Here is a 17,216-nt window from a genome sequence, read left to right as displayed (position 1 = left end):
TAATCATAAAGTATTTATTAAATAATTTGCATCCAATGCAAAGAATCAATTCTTGACAAAACTGATCAGTCTTTTCCTCAATCCTGAAAAATTCATCTCCATCTCCCCCAAGGTGTTCATGTTGTGATCTCCTTTGTCCCTGTTGCCTTGAGGTTCTGTTCCTGGTGCGCTTGTACTCCCTTTTGCTCTGTCAATCCTCCTTCTCATGCTCATCTTCTATAAAGATTTTTTTTCTCTTTGCTAATTAACAATCTGTTTAGCTATATTGCCCTTTATCACTTAAGTAAAATATTTTTTCATTAATAGCCCCATTTCTTATTTTGTGCATTGAGCTATTCCTTATCAATTAGAACTTTCTTGTCTGAGACCTTTGTGGGAATTGGCTCCTATTCTGCCAGAAATGCCTTCTGTGTCGATGCAATAATCCTTTGGATATTTCACTTCCCTATCTCTTAATCTGTATTCTGCCCCTTGTAATGTGGGAGGGCAGGTTTGAGGATCCAGTGAGTGAAACGGAAGACACAAATTTAAAAATGGGTATTTTAATTATTAATTTAGCAATGAACAGTGAAACAATAAACCAGGCACCTAGCTAAACAAGCATTTGTCTAAGCTACCCAAGACCACTATATTGTACATTCAGTTACTCCTTAATTGAACAGATATGCTGCTAAATCTCCCTGAATGATAAAACCAAAGAACTAAGCATGCTGTGAATGGATACTTAACTATACCAATGCAAGAGGCTCGTTTACATCTACAACGCTCTTTCCCAATGGACCTTCAGTGCTGGTCACGACTTCAGCCTGAAGCAGGACCCATAGGTGGCAGGAACGAAAGAGGGCAAACCTCTAGCTTGTACTACTCTTGTATCTCCAAAATGGGCACCATGGCGCGCAAGCCAACTAATGGGAAAAGAGTATTGCAAGCTTTAAATGAATCAATCACCACCTGGCACGAAGGAAGCTGCTTTCGACCAGCAAATAAGGCGTGCCCTCACACACCCCCACACTTTTGTTCTCAGGTCTCTTACTTTAGTATTTTCTTAGTAGATTCAATGTACTTGCTCTGTCTGTGGTTATCAGCCTGTTTCATACACCACATTCTTAATTAATGTGTTGAGTTTACTATTCCGTAAGTTTTAAATGCTGTCCTGCTTCACCATATTCTTGGCAGTTAACATTGTTTTTGACGTAACAAAGTTAAAAGCTCAAAGTTAATTTATTATCAAAGTACTTAAATGTCACCATATGCAACCATGAGATTCATTTTCTTGCAAGCCTTCGCAGTAAGCAGAAGAAGCACAATAGAATCAAAGACCACACCTAACAAGATGGACAAACAACCAATGTGCAAAAGACAACAAACTTGTAAAAGAAAACAAACTTGTAAAAGAAAACAAACTGCAAATACAAAAAGAAAGGGAAAAAAAAAGAAAATAATAAAATTAAGCAATAAATACAAAGAACCAGAGATGAGGGAGGGAGGGAACGTCGACTCAGACCATGAGAGGCCTGCGTCGGGCATTTTCATGCCTTACAAGGTGCAGATTGGAAGTCTATGTGGGGCGCCACTCCTTGCACAGACTAGAGCAATGTGTGATTAAGTGCCTTGCTCAAGGGCACAAACACGCTGCCACAGCCGAAGCTTGAACTAGAGACCTTGAGGTAATTAGACGAACGCCTTAACCTCTCGGCCACGTGCCCAACACAGATGAAGAGCCCTTGAAAGTGAGTCAGTAGGTTGTGGGAACAGTTCAGTGATGAGGTAAGTGAAGTTATCTCCTCTGGTTCAAGACCCTGATGATTGAGGGGTAGTAACTGTTCCTGATCCTGGTGGTGTGAGTCCCGAGGCTCCTGTGGCTCCTGTATCTCCTTCCTGATGGCAGTAGTGAGAAGAGAGCATGTCCTGGGTGGTGGTGGGGTTTCTTGATGATGGATACTGCTTTCCTGCGCCAACATTCCATGTGAATGTGCTCAGTGGTTGCAAGGACTTCACCCATGATGGACTGAACCATATCCACTACTTTTTGTAGTATTTTCCATTTAGGGACATTGGTGTTTCTATACTAAGCTGTAATGCAACCAGTAACTGACCCATAGTTTGCTGCTTGATCTGTCACTTTATTAATATAAAGTTTATATTTATTGTAGTTGTTTTAACATCTTTAAATACTTTTTCATTATTGTGGCAAGTGCAATATTCAAAGCTCAAAGTAAATATTGGTGCAATTACAAGTAGCTTCAGTCATACTCAACTTGCATTTAGTGAAGAATTTTATCAAAATCATTTCAAAGTTTCTGCTTTAGAACAGGATAACTTGAGATTGTCTAAAAGATGAATTAATACAATCTGCGATATTTAGACAGCAGAAGTTAATAATTGCAAGTTAATTTTATTTGGTAATATTCTTGCACAATATAAAATGACATCTTCATTTTGTTTGCATGGTTGAACATAGCACTAAACTAACAATAAAAGGATTTCACTATTCTCACTTCAACAGCAATGGCTCATGTGAGAACATTCAATATGGGGCGCCACAGTATTACAGTGCTTTGCAATTCTTCATCTCCCTGGTGCTTTTACTGAAATTTGAAAGTAGCGACTTTTCTTATACACGTAGTTGTGACATTACAGTTTTCACCCATGTTTGTTTTGTTTTGTCTTTGGATGTTTGGATTCTTTACTACATCAAATGGAAGCTAATCATTAGCTGTATGATGCCTGGTATGACCACGTTGACACACACACACCATTAGCAATTAATTTTGTGATGGCATCTCTACAATTTGTTTGGTGGTAAGGGCTAGGAAATTACCATTAAAGTTTTACCCTTAAGTTTGGGACTTTTACATTTGCTTTGAAATTCTGAATTTGCCGGTACTGATAAGGGATAAATTGGCAGAAAACACCTGGGATTTCCTAGCAACTTCCAGCTCCATTCTGTTGGAGTGAATTAGAAACCAATTGAAAACTAGTAAGATCTGAATGTCAATAAAAACTGGAAATTGATGGATAAAATTAAGTTCCTGTTTTCCCAGGGATATAAAGGAATCACGTGCTTCATAGTGGATAAAGATACTGAAGGTCTCCAAGTAGGGAAGAAAGAAAATAAGCTTGGGATTCGTGCATCATCTACCTGTGCCATCAATTTTGACAATGTCAAGGTATATATTTTATAATTGCATATTTAATGGTCACAGTAATATTAGGTATAAGAGCTGTTTCCAAATTTCTCTCCTCTTTGTCTGAAGGATTGACTTTTGGTGTAGATATGGCTCTATGATTACCATTCACCTATCTTGCTACCTTAACTAAATGGCCATTCCTTCCTACTTATTGTTGGCAACTATTTGAAAAATAACAAAAGCAAATTGTATGTTCATTTAACATCAATGCATTGACTTTTGCAGTAATGGCTACTTAGTTTATGGGATTGAGTAGTTTCACCAATTCTTTCCTCATTGAATCTTCATATTAAATATGGCACCATCATTACTTGTCTTAAAATTTACTTCTCATCATTATCAAGTGAGCTATTGGAGAACTTGAGTATTGAAGAATTTTGACTTGTAATGCAAATAACTCTTAAGAACTTTGTATTTTAATGTAATATAATAGATCTGTAAATTATGTGTATTTATGTGTAACAACTCTTACCTAGATGGCAGTTGCTTGCCTGCACAGTGCCTGAAGACCAGTTCTCAAAATAGGAAACTTCAGATAATTGTAATAATTCACAAAACTCATGGCGAACAGGGATTGATGTTCTGAGACTCTGGTTTGATTTCTGTTCTTAGACCATGATACAACCCTTTGCTTAACTCCATTGTCTGTTTTAAGGTGACCAGGATTTAAGTATGAAAAATGGGGACAGTTTTATTTGGTAGAGATCAGAGGTCTGTTACATTATTTACTGAAGTTCCTTCACGTATGCTCTAACTGACATTTGGAGCAGATTCTTCAAGTAATTGCTGAAGTGAAGTACTGAGACAATAATCGATTTATATGAAGCTTTACACTTGCCAAAGTACTCATTTCAACAATTAATTTCAGTGTTTAGACCATAAGACCATAAGACAAAGGAGCAGAAGTAGGCCATTCGGCCCATTGAGTCTGCTCCGCCATTTTATCATGAGCTGATCCATTTTATCCTATTTAGTCCCACTGCCCCGCCTTCTCACCATAACCTTTGATGGCCTGGCTACGCAGATACCTATCAATCTCTGCCTTAAAGACACCCAATGACTTGGCCTCCACTGCTGCCCGTGGCAACAAATTCCATAGATTCACCACCCTCTGACTAAAAAAATTTTTTCACATTTCTGTTCTGAAAGGGCGCCCTTCAATCCTGAAGTCATGCCCTCTCGTACTAGACTCCCCCATCATGGGAAACAACTTTGCCACATCCACTCTGTCCATGCCTTTTAACATTCAAAATGTTTCTATGAGGTCTCCCCTCATTCTTCTAAACTCCAAGGAATACAGTCCAAGAGCAGACAAACGTTCCTCATGTGTTAACCCTCTCATTCCCGGAATCATTCTAGTGAACCTTCTCTGTACCCTCTCCAACGTCAGCACATCCTTTCTTAAATAAGGAGACCAAAACTGCCCACAGTACTCCAAGTGGGGTCTCACCAGCACCTTATAGAGCCTCAACATCACATCCCTGCTCCTATACTCTATTCCTCTAGAAATGAATGCCAACATTGCATTCGCCTTCTTCACTACCGACTCAACCTGGAGGTTAACTTTAAGAGTATCCTGTACAAGGACTCCCAAGTCCCGTTGCATCTCAGAACTGTGAATTCTTTCCCCATTTAAATAATAGTCTGCCCATTTATTTTTTCTGCCAAAGTGCATAACCATACACTTTCCAACATTGTACTGTATTTGCCACTTCTCTGCCCATTCTTCCAATCTATCCAAGTCTCTCTGCAGACTTTAGTGAGTAAAATGCTAGTTTGCAAAGAACTATGCTGAATTCATTGTGTGACCAATTTTAATTGAAATTATTTTAGAAATTTAAGAAGAAATTTATTACATTTGAAATTCACTTACACTTGAAATTTATTTTATAATTCTCCTTTGGGTTTCAGAATTCATCACCAAAGTTTTCTGGATGCCCCAAATGTATGTTTATTATCTCCATTACCTCCTATGAAAGCAACCCCACCCTGTTCTACCTCTAACTACAATCTAAAATGCCAGAGTTTGATCGTTTTTCCAAAACTGTTTTTACCTTTTTACAGTAAATGAGACGAGCATAATTGTGTAACTTGTTCAAATATTTAATTACTGTTTCCAGTACTTTTCTTAGTTTGAAGGGAGATTACTGATGTCTTCGTGGATACCCTGCATTAGCAGCATGCAAAGATTTCCCCCGTTTCCTGAATGAATTTACGAGACTTTAACTGAGGCCAAACTTGTTCTTAAACGAAATGTTTGGAGAAGCTACGAAGGTGTACACTTGTGGCCACTTTATTCCGTACACCTACTTGTTAATGTAAATACCTAATCCACCAATCTGTTGCAGAAACTCAATGTATAAAAGAATGCAGACATGGTCAAGTGATTCAGTTGTTCAGACCAAACATCAGAATGGGAAAGAAATGTGATCTCAGTGACATTGACCGTGGATTGGTTGGTGCCAGGTTTGAATATCTTAGAAACTGCTGATCCACTGGAATTTTCACGCACGTTAGTCTCTAGGGCTTACAGAGAATGATGTGAGAAACAAAAATACATTCAGTGAGCTGCAGTTCTTTAGGCAAAATGGTTTGTTAATGAGAGAGATCCGAGAAGAATAGCCAGACTTGTTCAAGTTGACAGGAAGGCGACAGTAACTCAAATAACCATGCATTACAACAGCGGTGGGCAGAAGAATTACGTGTCGAGCCTTGAAGTTCTTGGGCTATGGCAGGAGTAGACCACAAATGTACACTCAGTGACCACCTTATTAGGTACAGGAGATACTTAATCAAGTGGCCACTGAGTATAAAGTGCAGGGGAGGGCAGACATTAAGTTTTTCTCTTCTCCAGTTTCTGCTTTTCCTCATTATCTGCATTTGGCTTCTTTCCGGACAAAATGGAACAGCCAGAAGCTCCACTTGGGTTAATGAATAATGAACAACCACAGTCTTATACTCATTATACCAACACAATATGGTAAGTCAGTGGGAAAGATGAGGAAGCTTGCTGCTACTCTGAGGTGAATAATGAGGCCAATATAGCAACTATAGATTCTTTCACAGGATTATTACACTGTAATCTATGCACAGATCTTCTCTGTACTCAAGTCACCAAACTGCAAGTGTAAAATATCAAAGCAAATAACAGTGCTTGGATTAGGAGATGGAATAACTCCGCTACATTTTGGATGCTATCTCTCTTGACTTAAGGGAATTTAAAAGTAAAAACTTTTAATAAAAAAAAAATTGATTCCTATCATTTTGAGAATATGAATGCTCTTTGTTATTCACTTTGTATACTTGGGTTTGGGTACTTTGTGTACTTTGTAAGGTCAATAACTTGGTTACCCATTGAGCATAATGTCAGAAGTCCCTCATCCACTTCAGTTCTATATTATGCAAAATAATTAATAGTGCCCTTGTTGTGATCTATAATTTCACTATCCACGTGGTTCATTCTTTACCTATCTGTCACCTAACTACACGTCCTATCTCATATCAGTGTAACTTACGTGAGCAATGCCATAAAAATCCAATTAATTATAAATATGATTTTTGTATTCCTTAATTTACTTACTTCTCTAAATTGAGTCTTTTATATTTACCTGTGTTGCAGGTTCCAGAAAGTAATATTTTAGGCCAACTAGGTCATGGCTACAAATATGCAATTGGAATGCTGAACGAAGGCAGGATTGGGATTGCTGCACAGGTTTGTAAATCAATGCATTAATACCTTTTTGATTGCAAATATGTTTTCTAAGTACCTGATGGCATTGATGGAAAGTAATCCTATCACTGGGTAAAATACAATGATAAAATACTGAGGTAGCTGAGCAGCAAATGCTGGCTAGGAAGTCTACTATGCAAATTGTTCTGTTAGTTTGACTACATTTGTCACTGCCTTAGTAAAGCAGTCAACATAAAGACACCACCCGCCCTCAGTTCTTTTCTCCTCCCTTCCATCAGGCAGAAGATACCAAAGATTGAAACCACGTACCACTAGGCTTATATCCTGATCTTATAAGACTATTGAACTGTCCCCTTGTACATTAAAATGGACCCGTGATCTCATAATCTATCTCGTTATGGTCTTGCACCTTATTGTTCATCCACTGACTTTCTCTGTAACCGCAACACTTTGTTCTTTTATTGCTTTCCCTTGTACTACCTCAATGCACTACCAATGTGATGAAATCATCTGTATGAATGGCATACCGAACTTTTTTTTTAATGTACATCATACATGACAGTAATAAAGAAATTTAGGAAATGGACTGAGTAGTTGGGAACTTGCAGGATCAGTACTGGCACAGCATTAGGTATTCTTGGGTGGGGTCCTTTGGCCTTTTCACCCCAGAAGAATTGAACAATCTTCATTGTTCTTGTAGAAACAGATTTGTAAAGTGTTTCTTTATTGAAAAATAGTGTAGAGGAATGTTTTGAATAAATGAATGTATTAACTTTTAGATCTTTTGAGCATTAATGGTAGTTTCTAATTCTGTTGTTTGCAGATGCTTGGGTTGGCACAGGGTTGCTTTGATAACACCATCCCATACTTAAAGCAGCGGGTGCAATTTGGTAAAAGAATATATGATTTCCAGGTACAGTTATCAAATTTGGTTTCATGTTTCCTTGTTATATCCTCTTTAAAATAATTTGTTCTTTCACTACCCCTTTCTGAAAGCCGTTCCTGCATTCTCTGCTGACTCTGCATTGAAATGGAAGAATATAAATTTGGAAACTGCTTACTCTTTATAAAGGACCACTTTTGACCTATTGTGACAAATCAACCAGTTGAGATTGCCACCTTTTGTAAATGAGAATAATTAGTTTTGAACTGATAATTGCACTAGATAGTGATCAGATTATGGAATATAAAAGGAATTGACTTGAGTTGAGAGTTTGTTAAAATTAAAAAGGTTAGGGCCTGAAATTGAAATTTTAGGATCTCCAAGGTTATACCTAGGTTGTTTATTAGGAAATACTATATTTCTAGAGGAGGGTACCTTTGGAACTAGATGCAGGGATTAAACAAGGTATCTCACGAATATTATCTCAAGGGCAGTTAGGGATGTGCAGTTAATACTGGCTTTTCCAGCAGTATTTACATCCAGAATTGATTAAAAGATGCATATCCAGCATCTACACCTTTTGACATTGAATTAGATATTCTATCTTCCACCTGCTGAGGCTAATGATTCATCTCTTCTAATTTCAAGATGCTTACACAATTGCTTGGGTACCAAATTCACAGTAGAAGCCATGACTGAATTCCATGTTCCACTTCAAAAACTGTAAAGAACCTTTCACTACATACCATAACATCCAGGCCATTCAATTCTACTAAAAGATCTTGCAACAGTTTGGTTAATGCACCCCAAACCTGTGAATCTGCTAGGTCTGTTGTGTTTGGTGCTCCCAATGTGGCCTCTTCTACGTTGGTCAGACCCATCTTAACTTGGAGGACTGCTTCATTGAGCACCTCCGCACCATCTGCCACAAGTTGGACTTCCCAGTGGCCAAACACTTTAATTCCCATTCCCATTCCAATGTGTCGATCCATGATCTCCTCTTGTGCCACCCTGAAGGAGCAACACCTTATATTCTCTCCAGGTACCCTCTAATCAGATGGTACAAATATCGATTTCTCCTTCCGATGAACAAATTTCCCCTACCCCTTTCCTTTATTCCCCACCCTGACCTTTCACCTCACCTGCCTATTACTTCCCCTGGGTCCCCTTAACCTGTTGTCCACTCTCCTCTCCCATCGGATCGTTCTCCAGCCCTTGGTCTTTCTCACCAATCTGACTTCACCTATCACCTTCCAGCTAACCTCTTTCCCTTCTCCCCCATCTTTTTATTCAGATTTTCTCACGTTTGTAATGCACTAAGTTATTATCAGGTGTAAAAAAATAAAGGAAGTCACTGATTTTATGAATATCTAGTTTTAAAAAAAAATGAGAAAATCTGCAGATACTGGAAATCCAAGAAACACACACAGCAGGATTCCTGCTGAAGGCTCTTAGCCCGAAACATCGACTATACTCTTTTCCGTAGATGCTGCCTGGCCTGCTGAGTTCTTCCAGCATTTTGTCTAGTTTCAAAATGTTGAATTATGCTTGGGTGTAGTGGTTCAATTAATAATAGTACTATTCTAATTCCGTTTCAACTACTTAAATTCATTCCACCCTTATTGATACAGGGCATGCAGCATCAGATTTCTGAGATTGCTACGCAGCTGGAAGCTGCACGATTGCTTACATACAACGCTGCTCGATTGAAAGAGGCAGGGAGACCCTTTATTAAAGAAGCATGTATGGCAAAGTACTACACCTCTGAGGTAAAATGAAACACGGAACGGGCAAATCATTTAAAGGTTAAGAAAGGTTGAAATATATTTGATTATTTTAAGAGTTGAATCAAACATGCTATTTCCTTCAGTAAATTTTAAAATACAAAATTTAAGCAGCAAGAGCTACTGTCCAGCTTTTGGTCTTTTAGACATGTTTAGAAAGGTTTGCATATTCCTCATTAGAGGCAGTTAGAAAAGAAAACAAAAACACAAGGATTATTCTGGAGTACCACTACGGAGCGCCTGATAATAGCCTGCTTACTCATTTTACAAGAAAAACATGTTCAGTATTTGTTTTCTTTGGATGAGTGAATGAACAGTAACATACTGTATATTAGTGACAAGACTACTTATCTATTACAGATCGCAGCCAAAACTTCTGCCAAATGTATTGAATGGATGGGAGGAGTTGGCTTTACCAAAGATTATCCCATAGAAAAATACTATCGAGATTGTAAAATAGGTAAAGAAAAACTGCTTTTCATGATTTCACTTTGCGGGATCAAGGCTTAATTGTATCATGACGTTCAAACTGATTTCTCTGCTGTTAATCACTGTATAAAATCTCTTGTAAGGTATTTTGTGTATTGCATTTGATGCTCGTAATATGGTGTTATCTATGTTGAAGAACCAGACACAGACTGGCTGACTGTTTTGTAGTTTTATTACCCATCCATTTATCGTCTATCTATTTATTCCCTTCTGTCTCTTTGAGCCACGCTGCCCAGCAAGCCCTAACTTAACCCTAGCCTAGTCACAATTTACAACGCCCAACTCTTGGATGGGGGAGGAAACTGGAGCACCTGGAAGAAACCCACAGTGGGAGAACATACAAACTCCTAATAAGCTGCGGTGGGAATTGAACTTGGGTCACTGGCACTATAAAGCGTGATGCTAACCACTATATTACCATGCCACCCCTATTTGGTCACAAGAGTAACTCTGATTGTCTGGTTACCTCCCTCCTTAATTTTCCATCTCACTCCCAGTCTGATGTCTTTGGGCTCTTGCACTGTTCCAGCAAAGACTAACATAAGCTTGAGGATCAGCACCACATCTTCTTGGTCCATTTCAGCTTTATTTTATATATTTTTGTATTTAGATCATCATCTCTCAACTTTAATGTTTAAATTTATTTTTTGTAGTATTTAAATATCTGCAAATACAAAAACTTTTAAAAACAGTTTTTAAAAGAGAATCCTTCGAGGGATGCAAAAGATGCCTCTGTTGCTTCAGCCCACGTTAACGGCTGTCAGGGACGTTCCAGACGACAAACTCTTTATTTTGCTACCTGCTCCAACTTGTCATTGAATCCTCACCAACTCCTGCATTGTCTGGTCGTCCACTAATCCAGCACACAGCATCTGGTCGGGTAGGATCCATGGATGGCTAGTTCAGTTAGACTCAGCTCATTTTCATCAGTAAGACAAGCTGCAATATCTAAAATAAACCTATTTAGTCTTGAGCTTTTGGATTTATTTTTCCATTTGCAAATTGTAATTTTATTTCTTGTCCTTTTTCAGGTTCAATATATGAAGGAACTTCAAATATTCAACTGAATACAATTGCAAAATTGATAGATCAAGGATTCTAGCATTGCTGCATAATATCAACAGCTCTATTGATCTTTGCGCAGTATGGACACGGTTTACTGCAGATCAACAAACTGCTTTTCAGCAATTACTGTCCATTTATTATAAAGTTTCACAAGTAAAATCAAGTACGGTTTCAGGTGTTCTAAAAATATTCCTCTGAACCTCCTCCAAATAATGTTACAAAGTAGTGGATTGAGTTCTGTTTGGCGGTAATAAAAATAATTTTTTGCATAATTTCTTTGGTATCCAGAAGTAGATTGTAAATAATCTGTATTTATGAAGCACTACTTGTAAGAGCTGCTCTTAGTATCTTGGTATTAATAGAAAAACATTAATTGCCGTCTATATTTAACTACCCTCAAAATGAAATTGTGTTTCAGATTGTTTCTGACATTTTTAGCAAATAGAAACTGATTACAAACAATCTTCACTTCGTGGTTTTCTGTTTGCACATAATTGTCTGTACTTTTCATAAATTGTAAAGTAAACACACATCTTTCAGTTACAATAAGTGTATTTTCTCTGATAATTGGGTTAGTAAATCGGAGTTGGTGATTCAAAGTGATTAGCAAAAGAAAGAGTAAATTGTTGAAAAAAGTATTTTCCTTCAGATTTAAGATCTGGAACATACTTAGTCAGTGTAGTGGAATCAGATTACATAGAACCTTTCCAGAAGATAATTCAGCACAGTGATTGAAGTGAATTAATTTGTAAGGCTCTTGAGAAAAATGCTGGAGTGTAAGACCAACTTGAATAGCTCTGTCAAAGAGCTTGCACAGACATGATGGTTTGAAAGGCTACCTAAGAAATTGTGCCAGTGTTTTTGTGCCTCAGATGCTCTGAATGGTGAAATGGCAGCAACTCATGAGAATATATTTTTATCATGTCTCATTTCTTCTTCTACTTAATGGAAGCCAGGACACTGCTGTATGATGGTTGAGTCAGCTAGTTTTGTAAAGGTGTTGGCCACCATTTCCATGCTGGAAAATATGGGCCCTGTTGAATTTAATAAGTCACTCAGCTTTGTACACTAGCATTGTAGCAAATTACCAAATGTTACAAGCATTTCAGCCACTTTTGTAAGGCAGTCCTTTTGTAATCCTTATGAAAACTTACACAGCCTCTCTGGGAAGCTAAGCTAACACACAAGCTATCCTTTTCCTCATGGCTTTTCTGCAGCCCTCTTCATACCACTTGCCATCCCAAAACCACTGACTAAATGCCTCATCACTAATAGGCAACTAGTAGGGCCTCACTCTGATATGCATTATGAGTTCTGAAGATTAGCTTACACCGCAGGAAGATTTTTTTAAGTGTCACTCAACTTTGCAGTGAGGGGGTTTGAAGATAATAGTTGGTGCAAATGACCCAGCCTTGTTTGGTGTGGATTTTCTTGAGAATGGTTCCACTACACATCCATTGGAGATGAATTTGAGGAGGATGTTCCTCCAGATAGATGAATTCAAAGGTTTTGCGAAGTCAAAGAAGACTTCTTGGTAACGCTTACCAATTTTTATCAATGCACTGCACCATCTGGATGCACAACAGTTTGGTATGGCAACTGTTCTGTACATGGCCACAAAAAATTGCAAAGAGCTGTGGATGTAGCTCAGAAAATTACAGGTGCCAGCCTCGTATCTGTTGCCTCTGTCTATACTTCTTGCTGCCTCAGTAAAGGAGCCAACATAATCAAAGCCCCCACCCACCCACAACATTCTCTTGTCTCCCCTCTCCCATCGGGCAGAAGATACAAAAGTCTGAAAGCACATATCACCAGGTTCAAGGACAACTTCTAGCTCACTGTCATCAGACCCTTGAATGGATCTCTTGTACAGTAAGATGGATTCTTGGCCTCACAATCCACCTTTTTATGATCTTGCACTTTATTGTTGACCTGTACAGCACTTTATTGGTAACTTTTACACTTTATTCTGCATTCTGTTATTGTTTTACCTTATTCTAGTTCAATGCACTATGTAATGATTTGATCTGTAGAAACAGTGTGCAAGACAGTTATTTCTTTACTGTTGCAAACATGAGGAATTCTGCAGATGCTGGAAATTCAGGCAACACACATCAAAGTTGCTGGTGAACATTCGGGCCGAGACCCTTCATCAATTGACCTCTCAAACTTCTGCTAATGCCCTACCTCCCCCACGTACCCCATCCGTTATTTATTTATATACACACATTCTTTCTTTCTCTCTCCTTTTTCTCCCTCTGTCCCTCTGACTATACCCCTTGCCCATCCTCTGGGTTCCCCCCCTCCCCTTTTCCTTCTCCCTGGGTCTCCTGTCCCATGATCCTCTAATATCCCTTTTGCCAATCAACTGTCCAGCTCTTGGCTCCATCCCTCCCCCTGCTGTCTTCTCCTATCATTTTGGAGCTCCCCCACCCCCTCCCACTTTCAAATCTCTCACTAGCTCTTCCTTCAGTTAGTCCTGACGAAGAGTCTCGGCCGGAAAAGTCGACTGTACCTCTTCCTAGAGATGCTGCCTGGCCTGCTGCATTCACCAGCAACTTTGATGTGTGTTGCTTCTATTTTTTTACTGTATTTTGGTAGATGTGACAATAATAAACAAATACCAATATAGTAACTGAGATCGTGCCTTGCATTATGCATTAGTTGATATCACATTTACCATGCCTCTAATGTGGATGGAATTTGTATTATGATTCCCAGGTGCAACTCTTAGCTCACTGAAGGAGATTGATAACTTTCTCTGCAGCAGACAGACGAGCCCTCTGACCTATCAAAAAATCAATGGTCCTTCCTCTTGTAGGCTTCTGAAACCTGGTTGATACCTACAGCATGTGTTTAAATAGAAAGAGCTGAAACCTGGCACCACCCTCCTAGGCTTCCAGAGAGCAGCAATCCCTGGATAATTCACCTCAAAACATTGGTGATACCTTCCCCACTGAAGTCTCCACAAAATCCCCATATCCACTGCCATGACAGACAAATCAACATCAGCATTTTCTCCCAACCACCATCACTGCCACAAAAATCCTGAGTGCTGATGGTAGGTCATATTGTCATGTACCCAACTACCAAAAACAAATATCTTAATGTGCCAGTGAATTACCCGCTTGACAGAGGAAAAGGTCTGTGAATATTTCAAAGCCTTCCTAAAGATGCATCACATCCCTACCAAATTGTAGAAATCATTGGCGCATAACCACTCAAAGCGGAGAAGGAGCTTCAGGGATGGCAATAAGAACTCTAGATTCATTTCTTAGGTAAGACAGAAGTTGAGCATAAATGGTAGAAGGAACATAAATCTCCCAAATCACCATCTCCTTGTCCTGTCAAACACCTTTGGTAGAGTGTGTAGTTCACCACTAACCTCACCAACAACCTCCTCCTTCATCTTCTTCATTCTTCTCCATTGCCCATCCCCTTTTCCGTCTCTATCTCCTTGCCCACCCATCGCCTCCCTCTGGTGCTCCTGTCTCCTTCACCAGTCAATTTCCCAGCTCTTTACTTCATCCCTTCCCCCTCCATCCAGGTTTCACCTATCGCCTGGTATTTCTCTCTCCCCTCCTCCCACTTTTTAAACCTACTCCTCAGTTTTCTTTTCTCCAGTCCTGCCGAAGGGTTTCGGCCCAAAACATTGACTGTACTTTTTTCCACAGATGCTGCCTGACCTGCTGAGTTCTTCCAGAATTTTGTATGTGTTGCTCTGTTATTCCTCTGCCCATGTCCCCGCTGATCAATGTACTGTTTTAAACTTAAACAGGTTCCTTAAAGTTGTCATTAAATGGGTGGGGCACTGTCTATCGGAGCATCTATTCTCTGATTGATAACTATCTTTTGTTTTGCACCAGCATGCACATTTCCTAGGAATGTAAAAATCCTTCTGAGACTGAGAATCATTCTGTACTCACTGGTGTTCAGAAGAAATGAGACGGGATATCACTGAAACCTATTGAATATTGAATGGCCTAGACAGAGTGGGCATGGAGAGGATGTTTTCAATAGTGGGGGGAGTCTAGGATCAGAGGGCACAGCCTCAGATTGCACATTTCGTGCCTTTAGGGTAGAGATAACAGCTGTGGAGGCCAAATCATTGGGTATATTTAAAGTGGAGGTTGATAGGCTCTTGATTAGTAAGGGTGCTAAAGTTTATGGGGAGAAAACAGGAAAATGGGGTTGAGAGAGATAATAAATCAGCCATGATGGAATGGCAGAGCAGACTCAATAGGCCAAGTGACCTACTAATTCTACTTCTATGATTTACAGCCCAATGGAGAGTTGATCATATTCCAAGAGTTCACTTTAAATATTGAACAGGTGCGAGGTTATTTGAGACCTGTCATCTCTTAATGTAGAGTGTTACCTTCAATTTTTTTGATCAGATTAAATCAGTTCAGTATAATCAAAGATAATTTTGGTTCCACAGTAAACAGAAGCTATAGTGTTCACTAGAACAGGAGCTATCACTTGTGTGAAGTGATACGCTTTGGAAGGTCAAACTTGTAGGCAGAATACAGGAATAATGGCAAGATTCTTAGTAGTATGAGGAATCAAGAGATCTCGGGGGTCCATGTCCACACATCCCTCAATGTTGCCATGCAAATTGATAGGGTGTTCAAGAAGATGCAAGTTGATAGGGTGTTTAAGAAGGTGAAAGTTGTCTTGGCCTTCATGAGCTGTGGAATTGAGTTCAAGAGCTGCAAGTTGTGGCTCTATAAAGCTTGGGCTAAACCATACTTGGAATATTATGTTCATTTCTGGTTGCCTCATTATAGGAAGGATGTGGAAGCTTTAGAATGGGTGGAGAGGAGATTTACCAGAATACTACCTCAATTGAATAGCATGTCTTTTGAAGATAGCTCGAGGGAGATTGGGCTTTTTGCTTTGGAGTGAAGGAGAATGAGATGCAACTTAACAAGGGAGTACAAGATGATAAGAATCATAGGTCAACTGGACAGCCAGAGACTCTTTCCCAGGGCGTAAATGGCTAAAATAAGGGGATAATTTCTAAGTGATTGAAGGAAGGTATAAGGGATATATCAGAGGTCAGGTTTTTTTTACACGGAGAGTTGTAGGTGGGTGGAACACGCTGCGAGGAGTGGCAATAGAGGCAGCTATATTAGGGATGGTTAAGAGACTCTTGGATGAGCTCATGGATGACAGGAAAATTGAGGGCTTTGTAGGAGGGAAGGATTAGATCAATCTTATAGTAGGTTGAAAAGCGAGAACAACATTCTGGGCCAAACTCTTGTACTGTGTTGTACTGCTTTATTTTCTATGTAATGTAGTTGGAAATACTGTTCATCTGACAGAACATGGTTTGATCACCTGTCTAAAAGAAGGAGATTATGCCACTGGTCGAGAGAATTTCTGCTTGCTGTTGCCAGACTTTGCAGGTTGTTTCCTCGATCAACTGAGCAGACTTCGAATTTGAACTGTGGTCACAGCCGGGTGTTATCAAGGGCAATTGAAGATATCTGCATTTGTTTTTTATCAGGAAACCCAGAAGGGTCATGAGACTGCATTTACTTGAATAGAACAATAATTATATGTAAGAAAACAATTTTCTTAATGTATTGATCGGATTGGAAGCAGATTTTAATATATCAGCATTTTGTAAAAAGCTAAACTGTTCCAACCCAGGCAACGTTCTGCTGGGTTCCTCTGCTCCTTCTCCAATGCAATCTTGACCTTTCAAACACAGCATAGGAAGGTGGAGTTAGGGAGATCTGTAGAGATAGGAGACTCCGTAGTTAAGAGGGCAGACTGGAGATTCTGTGGTCAGGCGAGACTCCTGGATGGAATGTTGTCTCTTGCAAGTCAGGATCAAAGGATTTCTCCAAGCATTTGCACAACATTTTCACAAGTGAGGGCAAGCAGTCAGAGGTGATCAGATTAGTTGGTACCAATAGCATAGGTAGGAAAATACCAATGGCATAGGTAGAAAACACCAATGATATAGGTAGGAAAACTCCCTGTGAACACAGGGAGTTAGGCCAGTTAAAAGGCAGGACCTCAAGAGGTGTCGGCTTCGGATTACTCCTGTTTTGTTCATTCTTCTGGGCAGTGTACAAGACAGGTGACCCCAGCCAGTATCA

The 17,216-nt window shown here is 39.3% G+C and overlaps 1 protein-coding gene across 1 annotated transcript in view; it reads left to right on the top strand.

Moving 5' to 3' along the window:
* Positions 1–13,697, top strand: part of acadsb (acyl-CoA dehydrogenase short/branched chain) — a 32,573-nt gene extending 18,876 nt beyond the window's left edge. Inside the window, exons 6-11 of the mRNA XM_072239473.1 lie at positions 3,045–3,170; positions 6,811–6,903; positions 7,706–7,795; positions 9,397–9,534; positions 9,910–10,009; positions 11,070–13,697. Coding sequence (XP_072095574.1) covers positions 3,045–3,170; positions 6,811–6,903; positions 7,706–7,795; positions 9,397–9,534; positions 9,910–10,009; positions 11,070–11,140 — 618 coding nt within the window. The 3' untranslated portion in view covers positions 11,141–13,697. The remainder of the gene's footprint in view (positions 1–3,044; positions 3,171–6,810; positions 6,904–7,705; positions 7,796–9,396; positions 9,535–9,909; positions 10,010–11,069) is intronic.
* The last annotated feature ends 3,519 nt before the right edge of the window (positions 13,698–17,216 follow it).

Source organism: Mobula birostris, chromosome 21, assembly GCF_030028105.1.
Source record: "Mobula birostris isolate sMobBir1 chromosome 21, sMobBir1.hap1, whole genome shotgun sequence".
NCBI classification, from domain to species: domain Eukaryota; kingdom Metazoa; phylum Chordata; class Chondrichthyes; order Myliobatiformes; family Myliobatidae; genus Mobula; species Mobula birostris.
The sequence above is the reverse complement of the archived record's forward strand: the minus strand, read 5'-3'. Positions and strand labels throughout refer to the sequence as shown.